General features: G+C 48.6%; 1 protein-coding gene across 1 annotated transcript in view; it reads left to right on the plus strand.

Annotated features, from left to right (window-relative positions):
- The first annotated feature begins 1,657 nt into the window (after nt 1–1,657).
- Nucleotides 1,658–14,582, plus strand: part of SH3BGRL2 (SH3 domain binding glutamate rich protein like 2) — an 86,148-nt gene continuing 73,223 nt past the window's right edge. The window contains exons 1-2 of the mRNA XM_063916868.1: nt 1,658–1,752; nt 1,861–1,984. Coding sequence (XP_063772938.1) covers nt 1,940–1,984 — 45 coding nt within the window. The 5' untranslated portion in view covers nt 1,658–1,752; nt 1,861–1,939. The remainder of the gene's footprint in view (nt 1,753–1,860; nt 1,985–14,582) is intronic.

Consider the following 14,582-nt stretch of genomic DNA (forward strand, 5'->3'; position numbering starts at 1 on the left):
ATTCAACCTTAAAAAAAGTCAGGTGGGCATTGTCGAAAACAGGCAAAAACCTGTTGGAAATACCCGCAAATTGAATAGTGAAGTGTCGGATCCTCTCCATCAGAGAGGATCCGCCACTAATTGACTATACCTCATAGCGTACTATCTAGTACAAAGTATAGTCAAAATTGGCACTTAGGGGGTAATTCTGAGTTGATCGCAGCAGGAACTTTGTTAGCAGTTGGGCAAAACCATGTGCACTGCAGGGGAGGCAGATATAACATGTGCAGAGAAAGTTAGATTTGGGTGTGGTGTGTTCAATCTGCAATCTAAACTGCAGTGTAAAAATAAAGCAGCCAGTATTTACCCTGCACAGAAACAAAATAACCCACCCAAATCTAACTCTCTCTGCACATGTTATATCTGCCCCCCCTGCAGTGCGCATGGTTTTGCCCAACTGCTAAAAAATTTCCTGCTGCGATCAACTTGGAATTACCCCCTTAGTCAACATCGTACATGGGTGGTCATTCCGAGTTGTTCGCTCGTTGCCAATTTTCGCTATGCTGCGATTTGTTGCTAAATGCGCATGCGCATGCTACGCAGAGCACATGCGCTAAGTTATTTAACACAAAACTTAGTAGATTTGCTGGTGTTCTTGCAGCGCTTTTCAGTCGCACTGCTGATCATTGAATGATTGACAGGAAAGGGGCATTTCTGGGTGGTAACTGAGCATTTTCCGGGAGTGTGCTAAAAAACGCAGGCGTGTCAGGGAAAAACGCGGGAGTGTCTGGAGAAATGGGGGAGTGGCTGGACGAACGCTAGGAGTAGGTCTGGAGCTACTCAGAAACTGCAAAGAATTATTTAGTAGCAGTTCTGCTAATCTTTCGTTCGCTATTCTGCTAAGCTAAGATACACGCCCAGAGGGCGGCGGCTTAGCGTGTGCAATGCTGCTAAAAACAGCTAGCGAGCGAACAACTCGGAATGAGGGCCATGGGCCCTCATTCCGAGTTTTTCGCTCGCTAGCTACTTTTAGCAGAAATGCAAACGCAAAGCCGCCGCCCTCTGGGAGTGTATCTTAGCATAGCAGAATTGCTAACGAAAGATTAGCAATTCTGCTATTAAGTATTTCCTTGCAGTTTCTGGGTAGCTCCAGACCTACTCCTAGATTGCGATCTCCTCAGTCCGTTTAGTTCCTGGTTTGACGTCACAAACATGCCCAGCGTCCGGCCAGCCACTCCTCCGTTTCTCCAGCCGAGGTGTGGGTAGGCAGCAATGCCTGCGGCCGCGCCCCCAGGCCATAGCGCCCCGGGCGCAGGCACTGCTTGCCCGCACCAAGAACCACTCCTGTATACAGCAAATATTCACACTATCTATATTTGGATTGATAACTGTGTTTCCTACTCAGTCTGACCTAAAAAAACGAATAATTTGCAATACAGCAGCTTGGTCATGAGTATACTAACTAATATAATATCCATGATACAGAAAAATATGGGGGAATATAAATGTGTAAAAGTAAACACGCAGACTAATGGAATATCCCGGTGTAATACCGCGTATACACACAAGGTGGAAGCAGTGCTTTGCAGCCTCCTAATGCGGTCCCAGTGATATGATGTACTGTATGTGCAGCATTACAGCGATCCCCGGCTGTTACATGGTTAATCACGCGTGCTCAGGGTTGGATGACTGGGGCACGTCCTCGCCAGTGTGGGCGGTGCGGGGAGGAGGGAATTGAGGATTACACCTCGGTAGGTGTGTGCACTGAAGGAGGTTAGTAGCGCTGAGGTTAGTGAGTGGGAGTGCCGCGCGCACACCCCTGCGTGCTGATCCTGTTAGTACTAGATTGTGTGTCTGCTGTAATCTGGGCTGTTCCCGTAGGCTGGATCCAGGACTCTAGAGACTCGCTGCTGCTGTCACACATGCTGGAAGGATAAGCTGCCTGATCCTGAGAGAGAGGATGGTCACCAGGGTGTACACGGCATCCTCCTCCTGCTCCACCACGGTAAGTATTGCACAGTACTCTTGCGCCTTATTCTGGTCTGTTATTCTCTGTGTGTATTGTGATGTGCAATGACTTTAAGCAGAGAACAGTTGGAGGAGGTACACTGGAACCTCTGTATTATCTGATGCTACGATAGAACAGCCCTGGTGTGTGGCGTTGCAAGTGGCAAACCTACATAGAAAGAGCCAACATTCTAGCATTTAGAATTTCTTTTGCAAAAAGTGAGTTGTGTGTGTACATATTATTCAGGACAGTAATTTTTTGTACGTGGACATATATTTGAGTTACAGATTTCCATTCAGCTCTCTTATGCATGGGAAGTGTCTTTTTAGCAATTTCCTATACATACTGTAGATCTGAGAGGACTTGTTAGGAATTGAGCAATAATGTGGTATGGTAATTGAATAAGTAGTGATGGTGCAAGACCCGGGAAGTAGTGGATTAGTATGTGAGGGCATGCTTACTTCATTTCTGTTTTATTGCCATTTTTGTAGTACATTTCATGTAAGTGCACATGTTTCTTAAGATTTCATTTAGTGTTGTAATCAAAATGAATTTTAGCACTACTTCTTCACATGGGTGGTTTCTTGCTAATCTACAGTATAAATAGCGCCTGTCGCACTTCTGTATCTGGATGAGAAAATTAGTGCAATTTACAGTGAAGCAAAAGTGACACAAGTACAGTTTGTAATGTATTATTGAATGGGTGTTGTATAGCAGTACATATTGCATAACATATGTAGTGTTGTGTGTTTATTTAATGATTCAGGCTGTCCCTTAGTCAGGACTTAAGTAAGTATATTGTGACATGTGTTTGTCATATAGACCACATGTTGTCCAGCGGGGAAGCGGTTAACATACCACTAGTCGGGATCCCGGCGGTTACAATGGCGACGTGATCCCGTCCAGCGACATACATTACACTAGCACAGGGGTAGGCAACGTGTGGCACTCCAGTTGCTGAGGAACTAAACATCATAGGCAAGGTCTGCCACAATTTTAGCATGCTCTATTAGCGAAACTGGCAGAGGATGCTGGGATGTGTCGCTCCATAGCAGCTGAAAAGCCACATGTTGCTCAAGCAGAATATATCACCGGCAACAGTATCCGCATTTCTCTAACGTCCTAGTGGATGCTGGGGACTCCGTCAGGACCATGGGGAATAGCGGGCTCCGCAGGAGACAGGGCACATCTAAAAAAGCTTTTAGGTCACATGGTGCGTACTGGCTCCTCCCCCTATGACCCTCCTCCAAGCCTCAGTTAGGTTTTTGTGCCCGTCCGAGAAGGGTGCAATCTGGATGGCTCTCTTAAAGAGCTGTTTAGAAAAGTTTTTTTTAGGTTTTCATTCAGTGATTCCTGCTGGCAACAGGATCACTGCAACGAGGGACTTAGGGGAGAGATCTCCAACTCACCTGCGTGCAGGATGGATTGGGATCTTAGGCTACTGGACACTGAGCTCCAGAGGGAGTCGGAACACAGGTCAGCCTGGGGTTCGTCCCGGAGCCGTGCCGCCGATCCCCCTTACAGATGCTGAAGACAGACGGCAGAACGGAGGTCCGGAAACAGGCGGCAGAAGACTTCACAGTCTTCATGAAGGTAGCGCACAGCACTGCAGCTGTGCGCCATTGTTGTCACACGGCTCACTGACCTGGTCACGGAGGGTGCAGGGCGCTGCTGGGGGCGCCCTGGGCAGCAATATAAGTACCTTTTTGGCAAAATAAATACATCACATATAGCCATTAAGGCTATATGTATGTATTTTAACCCAGGCCAGTTCTTAAAAACCGGGAGGAAAAGCCCGCCGAAAAGGGGGCGGAGCTTATTCTCCTCAGCACACAGCGCCATTTTCCCTTACAGAAAGGCTGAGGGGAAGGCTCCCATGCTCTCCCCTGCACTGCACTACAGAAACAGGGTTAAAACAGAGAGGGGGGGCACTGATTTGGCGATATAAATATATATTAAATGCTATAAGGGAGGAACACTTATATAAAGGTTGTCCCTGTATAATTATAGCATTTTGGTGTGTGCTGGCAAACTCTCCCTCTGTCTCCCCAAAGGGCTAGTGGGTCCTGTCCTCTATCAGAGCATTCCCTGTGTGTGTGCTGTATGTCGGTACGTGTGTGTCGACATGTATGAGGAAAATGTTGGTGAGGAGGCGGAGCAAATTGCCTGTAATGGTGATGTCACTCTCTAGGGAGTCGACACCGGAATGGATGGCTTACTTATGGAAGTACGTGATCATGTCAACACGTTGCAAGCCGGTTGACGACATGAGACGGCCGGCAAACAAATTAGTACCTGTCCAGGCGTCTCAGACACCGTCAGGGGCTTGTAAAAACGCCCGTTTACCTCAGTCGGTCGACAGACACAGACACGGACACTGACTCCAGTGTCGACGGTGAAGAAACAAAAACGTATTTTCCTTTAGGGCCACACGTTACATGTTAAGGGCATGAAGGAGGTGTTGCATATTTCTGATACTACAAGTACCACAAATAAGGGTATTTTGTAGGGTGTGAATAAACTACTTGTAGTTTTGCCTGAATCAGATAAATTAAATGAAGTGTGTGATGATACGTGGGGTTCCTCCGATAGAAAGTTATGGGCGGTATACCCTTTCCCGCCAGAAGTAAGGGCGAGTTGGGAAACACACCTTAGGGTGGATAAGGCGCTCACACGCTTATAAAAACAAGTGGCGTTACCGTCTCCAGATACGGCCGCCCTCAAGGAGCCAGCTGATAGGAAGCTGAAAAATAGCCTAAGAAGTATATACACACGTACTGGTGTTATACTACGACCAGCAATCGCCTCAGACTGGATGTGCAGCGCTGAGGGGGCTTGGTCGTATTTCCTGACTGGAAATTTTGATACCCTTGACAGAGACAAGATTTTATTGTCTATAGAGCATTTTAAGGATGCATTTCTATATATGCGTGATGCACAGAGGGATATTTGCATTCTGGCATCAAGAGTAAATGTGATGTCCATATCTGCCAGACGAAGACACGACAGGGGTCAGGTGAGGCAGATTCCAGACGGCACATGGAAGTATTGCCGTATAAAGGGGCGGTCCATCGGACCTGGTGGCCATGGCAACAGCTGAAAAATCCACCTTTTGTTACCCCGAGTCACATCTCAGCAGAAAAGGACACAGTCTTTTTAGTCTCAGTCCTTTCGTCCCCATACGGGCAGGCGGGCAAAGACCAGTCATATTTGCCCAGGGGTAGAGGAAAGGGAAGAAGACTGCAGCAAGCAGCCCATTCCCAGAAACAGAAGCCCTTCACAGCTTCTGCCAAGTCCGCAGCATGACGCTGGGGCAGTACAAGCGGACTCAGGTGCGGTGGGGGGTCGTCTCAAGAGTTTCAGCATGCAGTGGGCTCACTCGCAAGGGGACTCCTGGATCCTACATGTAGTATCCCAGGTGTACATTGGAAATTCGAGACGTCTCCCCCTCACAAGTTCCGGAAGTCTGTTTTACCAACGTCTACCTCCGACAGGGAGGCAGTATTGGAAACAATTCACAGGCTGTATTCCCAGCAGGTGATAATCAAAGTACCCCTTCTACAACAAGGGAGGGGGTATTATTCCACACTATATTGTGGTACCGAAGCCAAACGGCTCGGTGAGATCTGAAATATTTGAACACTTACATACAAGCGTTCAAATCAAAATGGAGTCACTCAGAGCAGTGATAGCGAACCAGGAATAAGGGGACGATATGGTGTCACTGGATATCAGGGACACTTACCTACATGTCCAAATTTGCCCTTTTCACCAAGGGTACCTCAGGTTCGTGGTACAGAACTGTCACTATCAGTTCAGACGCTGCCGTTTGGATTGTCCACGGCGCCCCGGGTCTTTACCAAGGTAATGGCCGAAATGATGATTCTTCTTAAAAGAAACTTGGACGCTTTCCTGATAAGGGCAAGGTCCAGAGAACAGTTGGAGGTCGGAGTAGCACTATCTTTAATAGTTCTACGACAGCACGAGTGGATTCTAAATATTCCAAAATCGCAGCTTTTCCGACGACACGTCTACTGTTTCTAGGGATGATTCTGGACACAGTCCAGAAAAAGGTGTTTCTCCCAGAGGAGAAAGCCAGGGAGTTATCTGAGCTAATCGGGATAATCCTAAAACCAGGAAAAGTGTCAGTGCATCATTGCACAAGAGTCCTGGTAAAAATGGTGGCTTATTACGAAGCAATTCCATTCGGCAGATTTCACGCAAGAACTCTTCAGTGGGATCTGCTGGAAAAATGGTCCGGATCGCATCTTCAGATGCATCAGCGGATAACCCTATATCCAAGGACAAGGGTGTCTCTCCTGTGGTGATTACAGAGTGCTCATCTTCTAGAGGGCCACAGATTCAGCATTCAGGATGGGATGCTGGTGACCACGGAGGCCAGCCTGAGAGGCTGGGGAGCAGTCACACAGGGAAAAAATTTCCAGGACAGTGTGATCAAGTCTGGAGAATTCTCTCCACATAGATGGAGCTAGGAGCAAAATTATAATGCTCTAAACTTAGCAAGACCTCTGCTTCAAGGTCAGCCGGTATTGATCCAGTGGGATAACATCACGGCAGTCGCCCACGTAAACAGAAAGGGCGGCACAAGAAGCTGGAGGCAGTGAAAAAACTGCAAGGATTTTTCGCTAGGCGGAAAATCATGTGATAGCACTGTCAGCAGTGTTCTCTCCGGGAGTGGACGACTGGGAAGCAAACTTCCTCAGCAGGCATGACCTCCACCCGGGAGAGTGGGAACTTCATAGGGAAGTTTTTCCGCATGATTGTGAACCATTGGCAAAGACCAAAGGTGGAAATGATGGCGTCCCGCCCGAACAAAAAACGGGACAGGTATTGCGCCAGGTCATGAGACCTTCAGGCGATAGCTGTGGATGTCCTGGTAACACCGTGGGTGTAACAGTCGGTGTATGTGTTCCCTCCTCTGCTTCTCATAACCAAGGTATTGAGAATTATAAGACATAGAGGAGTATAAACTATACTCGTGACTCCGGATTGGCCAAGAGGGACTTGGTACCCGGAACGTCAAGAGATGCTCACAGAGGACTAAGGGTCTGGAGAGCTAAGAAGGGACTTGCTTCAGCAGGTACCATGTCTATTCCAAGACTTACCGCGGCTGCGTTTGACGGCATGGCGTTTGAATGCCGGATCCTGAAGGAAAAAGGCATTCCATAAGAGGTCATACCTACCCTGGTAAAAGCCAGGAAGGAGGTGACCGCACAACGTCATCACCACATGTGGTGAAAATATGTTGCGTGGGTGAGGCCAGGAAGGCCCCACGAAGAAAATTCAACTAGGTCGATTTCTACACTTCCTGAAAACAGGAGTGTTTGAGCCTAAAATTGGGTTTCTTTAAAGTTTTAAATTTCGGCCCTGTAGAATTTCTTCCGGAAAGAATTGACTTCAGTTCCTGAGGTCCAGATTGTCAAGGGAGTATTGCATATACACCCCTTTTTTGTGCCTCTAGTGGCACCGTGGGATCTCAACATAGTGTTGAGATTCCTTAAAATCATATTGGTTTGAACCACTCAAATCTGTGGATTTGAAATATCTCACATGGACAGTGAACATGCTGTTGACCAATATCTCACATGGACAGTGACCATGCTGTTGGTCCTGGCCTCGGCCAGGCGATTGTCAGAATGGGTGGCTTTGTCTTACAAAAGCCCATATTTAATTTTCCATTCGGACAGGGCAGAACTGGGACTCGTCTCCAGTTTCTTCCTAAGGGGGTGTCAGCGTTTCACCTGAATCAACCTATTATGGTGCCTGCGGCGACTAGGGACTTGGAGGACTCCAAGTTACTAGACGTTGTCAGGACCCTAAAAATATATATATATATATATATATAGTTTAGGACGGCTGGAGTCACAAAGTCTGACTTGCTGTTTATGTTGTATGCACCCAACAAGATGGGTGCTCCTGCTTTTAAGCGGACGATTGCTCGTTGGATTTGTAGTACAATTCAGCTTGCACATTCTGTGGCAGGCCTGCCACAGTCAAAATCTGTAAATGCCCACTCCACAAGGAATGTGGGCTCATCTTGGGCGGCTGCCCGAGGGGTCTCGGCTTTACAACTTGGCCGAGCAGCTACGTGGTCAGGGAGGAACACGTTTGTAAATTTCTACAAATTTGATACTCTGGCTAAAGAGGACCTGGAGTTCTCTCATTCGGTGCTGCAGAGTCATCCGCACTCTCCCGCCCGTTTGGGAGCTTTGGTATAATCCCCATGGTCCTGACGGAGTCCCCAGCATCCACTAGGACGTTAGAGAAAATAAGAATTTACTTACCGATAATTCTATTTCTCGTAGTCCGTAGTGGATGCTGGGCGCCCATCCCAAGTGCGGATTGTCTGCAATGCTTGTACATAGTTATTGTTACAAAAATCGGGTTATTCTTGTTGTGAGCCATCTTTTCAGAGGCTACTTCGTTTTGTTATCATACTGTTAACTGGGTTCAGATCACAAGTTGTACGGTGTGATTGGTGTGGCTGGTATGAGTCTTACCCGGGATTCAAGATCCTTCCTTATTGTGTACGCTCGTCCGGGCACAGTACCTAACTGAGGCTTGGAGGAGGGTCATAGGGGGAGGAGCCAGTACGCACCATGTGACCTAAAAGCTTTTTTAGATGTGCCCTGTCTCCTGCGGAGCCCGCTATTCCCCATGGTCCTGACGGAGTCCCCAGCATCCACTACGGACTACGAGAAATAGAATTATCGGTAAGTAAATTCTTATTTTCTCTGACGTCCTAGTGGATGCTGGGTACTCCGTAAGGACCATGGGGAATAGACGGGCTCCGCAGGAGACTGGGCACTCTTAAAAGAAAGATTAGGTACTATATCTGGTGTGCACTGGCTCCTCCCTCTATGCCCCTCCTCCAGACCTCAGTTAGAATCTGTGCCCGGCCAGAGCTGGATGCACCTAGTGGGCTCTCCTGAGCTTACTAGAAAAGAAAGTATTTGTTAGGTTTTTTATTTTCAGTGAGATCTGCTGGCAACAGACTCACTGCTACGAGGGACTGAGGGGAGAGAAGCAAACCTACCTGCTTGCAGCTAGCTTGTGCTTCTAAGGCTACTGGACACCATTAGCTCCAGAGGGATCGAACACAGGGCCCGACCTCGATCATCCGTTCCTGGAGCCGCGCCGCCGTCCCCCTTGCAGAGCTAGAAGACGGAAGAACCAGGAGAAAATCGGCGGCTGAACACTCCGGTCTTCAATAAGGTAGCGCACAGCACTACAGCTGTGCGCCATTGCTCCCACAGCACACCACACGCTCCGGTCACTGGTGGGTGCAGGGCGCTGGGGGGGGGGGGGGGGGGAGCCTTGGCTGCAATATGTATACCTTTTGGCAAATGTGCACATAATACAGTTATAAACTGTATATGTGCCTAATCCCCCGCCATTAATATTATTTTCTCTGACGTCCTAGTGGATGCTGGGAACTCCGTAAGGACCATGGGGAATAGCGGCTCCGCAGGAGACTGGGCACAAAAAGTAAAAGCTTTAGACTAGCTGGTGTGCACTGGCTCCTCCCCCTATGACCCTCCTCCAAGCCTCAGTTAGATTTTTGTGCCCGAACGAGAAGGGTGCAAGCTAGGTGGCTCTCCTGAGCTGCTTAGAGTAAAAGTTTAAATAGGTTTTTTATTTTCAGTGAGACCTGCTGGCAACAGGCTCACTGCATCGTGGGACTAAGGGGAGAAGAAGCGAACTCACCTGACTGCAGAGTGGATTGGGCTTCTTGGCTACTGGACATTAGCTCCAGAGGGACGATCACAGGTTCAGCCTGGATGGGTCCCGGAGCCGCGCCGCCGGCCCCCTTACAGAGCCAGAAGAGCGAAGAGGTCCGGAGAAAGCGGCGGCAGAAGACGTTCCTGTCTTCAAATAAGGTAGCGCACAGCACTGCAGCTGTGCGCCATTGCTCTCAGCACACTTCACACTCCGGTCACTGAGGGTGCAGGGCGCTGGGGGGGAGTGCCCTGAGACGCAATAAAAACGATATAAAAACCTTATATGGCTAAAAAAAATGCATCACATATAGCTCCTGGGCTATATGGATGCATTTATCCCCTGCCAGTTTCCTGAAAAAAGCGGGAGAAAAGGCCGCCGTGAAGGGGGCGGAGCCTTTCTCCTCAGCACACAAGCGCCATTTTCTTTCACAGCTCCGCTGGAAGGACGGCTCCCTGACTCTCCCCTGCAGTCCTGCACTACAGAAACAGGGTAAAACAGAGAGGGGGGCACTATTGGCAGCTAATATATAAATACAGCAGCTATAACAGGGAGTAACACTTATATAAGGTTATCCCTGTATATATATAGCGCTCTGGTGTGTGCTGGCAAACTCTCCCTCTGTCTCCCCAAAGGGCTAGTGGGGTCCTGTCCTCTATCAGAGCATTCCCTGTGTGTGTGCTGGGTGTCGGTACGATTGTGTCGACATGTATGAGGAGGAAAATGATGTAGAAGCAGAGCAATTGCCTGTGTTAGTGATGTCACCCCCTAGGGAGTCGACACCTGACTGGATGGTAGTAATTAAAGAATTACGTGACAATGTCAGCACTTTGCAAAAAACTGTTGACGACATGAGACAGCCGACAAATCAATTAGTGCCTGTTCAGGCGTCTCAGACACCGTCAGGGGCGCTAAAACGCCCGTTACCTCAGATGGTCGACACAGACCCTGACACGGATACTGAATCCAGTGTCGACGGTGACGAGACAAACGTAATGTCCAGTAGGGCCACACGTTACATGATCACGGCAATGAAGGAGGCATTGAACATTTCTGACACTACAAGTACCACAAAAAAGGGTATTATGTGGGGTGTGAAAAAACTACCAGTGGTTTTTCCTGAGTCAGATGAATTAAATGAGGTGTGTGATAAAGCGTGGGTTTCCCCCGATAAAAAACTGCTGATTTCTCATAAATTATTGGCACTATACCCTTTCCCGCCAGAGGTTAGGGCACGTTGGGAAACACCCCCTAGGGTAGATAAGGCGCTCACACGCTTATCAAAACAAGTGGCGTTACCGTCTCCTGATACGGCCGCTCTCAAGGAACCAGCTGATAGAAGGCTGGAAAATATCTTAAAAGGTATATACACACATACCGGTGTTATACTGCGACCAGCGATCGCCTCAGCCTGGATGTGCAGCGCTGGAGTGGCTTGGTCGGATTCCCTGACTGAAAATATTGATACCCTGGATAGGGACAGTATATTATTAACTATAGAGCATTTAAAGGATGCATTACTATATATGCGAGATGCACAGAGGGATATTTGCACCCTGGCATCTAGAGTAAGTGCGATGTCCATTTCTGCCAGAAGAACGTTATGGACGCGACAGTGGTCAGGTGATGCGGATTCCAAACGACATATGGAAGTATTGCCGTATAAAGGGGAGGAGTTATTTGGGGTCGGTCTATCGGACCTGGTGGCCACAGCAACGGCTGGAAAATCCACCTTTTTACCCCAGGTCACCTCTCAGCAGAAAAAGACACCGTCTTTTCAAACCCAGTCCTTTCGTCCCTATAAGGGCAGGAGGGAAAAAGGCCGCTCGTTCCTGCCCCGGGGCAGAGGAAGGGGAAAAAGACTGCACCATGCAGCCTCTTCCCAGGAGCAGAAGCCCTCCCCCGCTTCTGCCAAGTCCTCAGCATGACGCTGGGGCTCTGCAAGCAGACTCGGGCACGGTGGGGGGCCGTCTCAAGAATTTCAGCGCGCAGTGGGCTCACTCGCAAGTGGACCCCTGGATCCTGCAGGTAGTATCACAGGGGTACAAATTGGAATTCGAGACGTCTCCCCCTCGCCGGTTCCTGAAGTCTGCTCTACCAACGTCTCCCTCCGACAGGGAGGCAGTATTGGAAGCTATTCACAAGCTGTATTCCCAGCAGGTGATAATCAAGGTACCCCTCCTACAACAGGGAAAGGGGTATTATTCCACGCTGTTTGTGGTACCGAAGCCGGACGGCTCGGTGAGACCAATTTTAAATCTAAAATCTTTGAACACTTACATAAAAAGGTTCAAATTCAAGATGGAGTCACTCAGAGCAGTGATAGCGAACCTGGAAGAAGGGGACTATATGGTATCTCTAGACATCAAGGATGCTTATCTCCATGTCCCAATCTACCCTTCTCACCAAGGGTACCTCAGGTTTGTGATACAAAACTGTCATTATCAGTTTCAGACGCTACCGTTTGGATTGTCCACGGCACCACGGGTCTTTACCAAGGTAATGGCCGAAATGATGATTCTTCTTCGAAGAAAAGGCGTATTAATTATCCCTTACTTGGACGATCTCCTGATAAGGGCAAGGTCCAGGGAACAGTTAGAGGTCGGAGTAGCACTATCTCAGGTAGTGCTACGTCAGCACGGGTGGATTCTAAATATCCCAAAATCACAGCTGATTCCAACAACACGTCTACTGTTCCTAGGGATGATTCTGGACACAGTCCAGAAAAAGGTGCTTCTCCCGGAGGAGAAGGCCAGGGAGTTATCCGAGCTAGTCAGGAACCTCCTAAAACCAGGACAAGTGTCAGTGCATCAGTGCACGAGAGTCCTGGGAAAAATGGTGGCTTCTTACGAAGCGATTCCATTCGGAAGATTCCATGCAAGACACACAGGGAAGAAATTTCCAGGGCTTGTGGTCAAGCATGAAAACGTCTCTTCACATAAATATCCTAGAGCTAAGGGCCATTTACAATGCCCTAAGTCAAGCAAGGCCTCTGCTTCAGGGTCAACCGGTATTGATCCAGTCGGACAACATCACGGCTGTCGCCCACGTAAACAGACAGGGCGGCACAAGAAGCAGGAGGGCAATGGCAGAAGCTGCAAGGATTCTCCGCTGGGCGGAAAATCATGTGATAGCACTGTCGGCAGTGTTCATTCTGGGAGTGGACAACTGGGAAGCAGACTTCCTCAGCAGACACAACCTCCACCCGGGGGAGTGGGGACTTCATCCAGAAGTCTTCCAAGTGATTGTAAACCGTTGGGAAAAACCAAAGGTGGACATGATGGCGTCCCGTCTCAACAAGAAACTGGACAGATATTGCGCCAGGTCAAGAGACCCTCAGGCAATAGCTGTGGACGCTCTGGTAACTCCGTGGGTGTTCCAGTCGGTATATGTGTTCCCTCCTCTTCCTCTCATACCAAAAGTACTGAGAATCATAAGAAGGAGAGGAGTAAGAACGATACTCGTGGCTCCGGATTGGCCAAGAAGAACTTGGTACCCGGAGCTGCAAGAGATGCTCACGGAGGACCCGTGGCCTCTACCTCTAAGGAAGGACCTGCTCCAGCAGGGACCTTGTCTGTTCCAAGACTTACCGCGGCTGCGTTTGACGGCATGGCGGTTGAACGCCGGATCCTGAAGGAAAAAGGCATTCCAGATGAAGTCATCCCTACCCTGATCAAGGCCAGGAAGGATGTAACTGCAAAACATTATCATCGCATTTGGCGAAAATATGTTGCGTGGTGTGAGGCCAAGAAGGCCCCTACGGAGGAATTTCAACTGGGTCGTTTCCTACATTTCCTGCAAGCAGGATTGTCTATGGGCCTAAAATTAGGGTCCATTAAGGTTCAAATTTCTGCCCTGTCGATCTTCTTCCAGAAAGAACTGGCTTCAGTGCCTGAAGTTCAGACGTTTGTCAAAGGGGTACTGCATATACAGCCTCCTTTTGTGCCTCCAGTGGCACCTTGGGATCTCAATGTAGTTTTAGGGTTCCTAAAATCACATTGGTTTGAACCACTTGCCACAGTGGATTTGAAATATCTCACATGGAAAGTGGTAATGCTGTTGGCCCTGGCTTCAGCCAGGCGCGTATCAGAATTGGCGGATTTATCCTATAAAAGCCCTTACCTGATATTTCATTCGGATAGGGCGGAATTGAGGACTCGTCCTCAATTTCTCCCTAAGGTGGTTTCAGCGTTTCACATGAATCAACCTATTGTGGTACCTGTGGCTACTAGGGACTTGGAGGACTCCAAGTTGCTAGACGTAGTCAGGGCCTGAAAATATATGTTTCCAGGACGGCTGGAGTCAGAAAATCTGACTCGCTGTTTATACTGTATGCACCCAACAAGCTGGGTGCTCCTGCTTCTAAGCAGACGATTGCTCGTTGGATTTGTAGTACAATTCAACTTGCACATTCTGTGGCAGGCCTGCCACAGCCAAAATCTGTAAAAGCCCATTCCACAAGGAAGGTGGGCTCATCTTGGGCGGCTGCCCGAGGGGTCTCGGCTTTACAACTTTGCCGAGCAGCTACTTGGTCAGGGGCAAACACGTTTGCTAAATTCTACAAATTTGATACTCTGGCTGAGGAGGACCTGGAGTTCTCTCATTCGGTGCTGCAGAGTCATCCGCACTCTCCCGCCCGTTTGGGAGCTTTGGTATAATCCCCATGGTCCTTACGGAGTTCCCAGCATCCACTAGGACGTCAGAGAAAATAAGAATTTACTTACCGATAATTCTATTTCTCATAGTCCGTAGTGGATGCTGGGCGCCCATCCCAAGTGCGGATTGTCTGCAATACTTGTATATAGTTATTGTTACAAACAAATCGGGTTGTTTATTGTTGGAAGCCATCTTTTCA

The sequence above is a fragment of the Pseudophryne corroboree genome, chromosome 4 (genome assembly GCF_028390025.1).
Source record: "Pseudophryne corroboree isolate aPseCor3 chromosome 4, aPseCor3.hap2, whole genome shotgun sequence".
NCBI classification, from domain to species: domain Eukaryota; kingdom Metazoa; phylum Chordata; class Amphibia; order Anura; family Myobatrachidae; genus Pseudophryne; species Pseudophryne corroboree.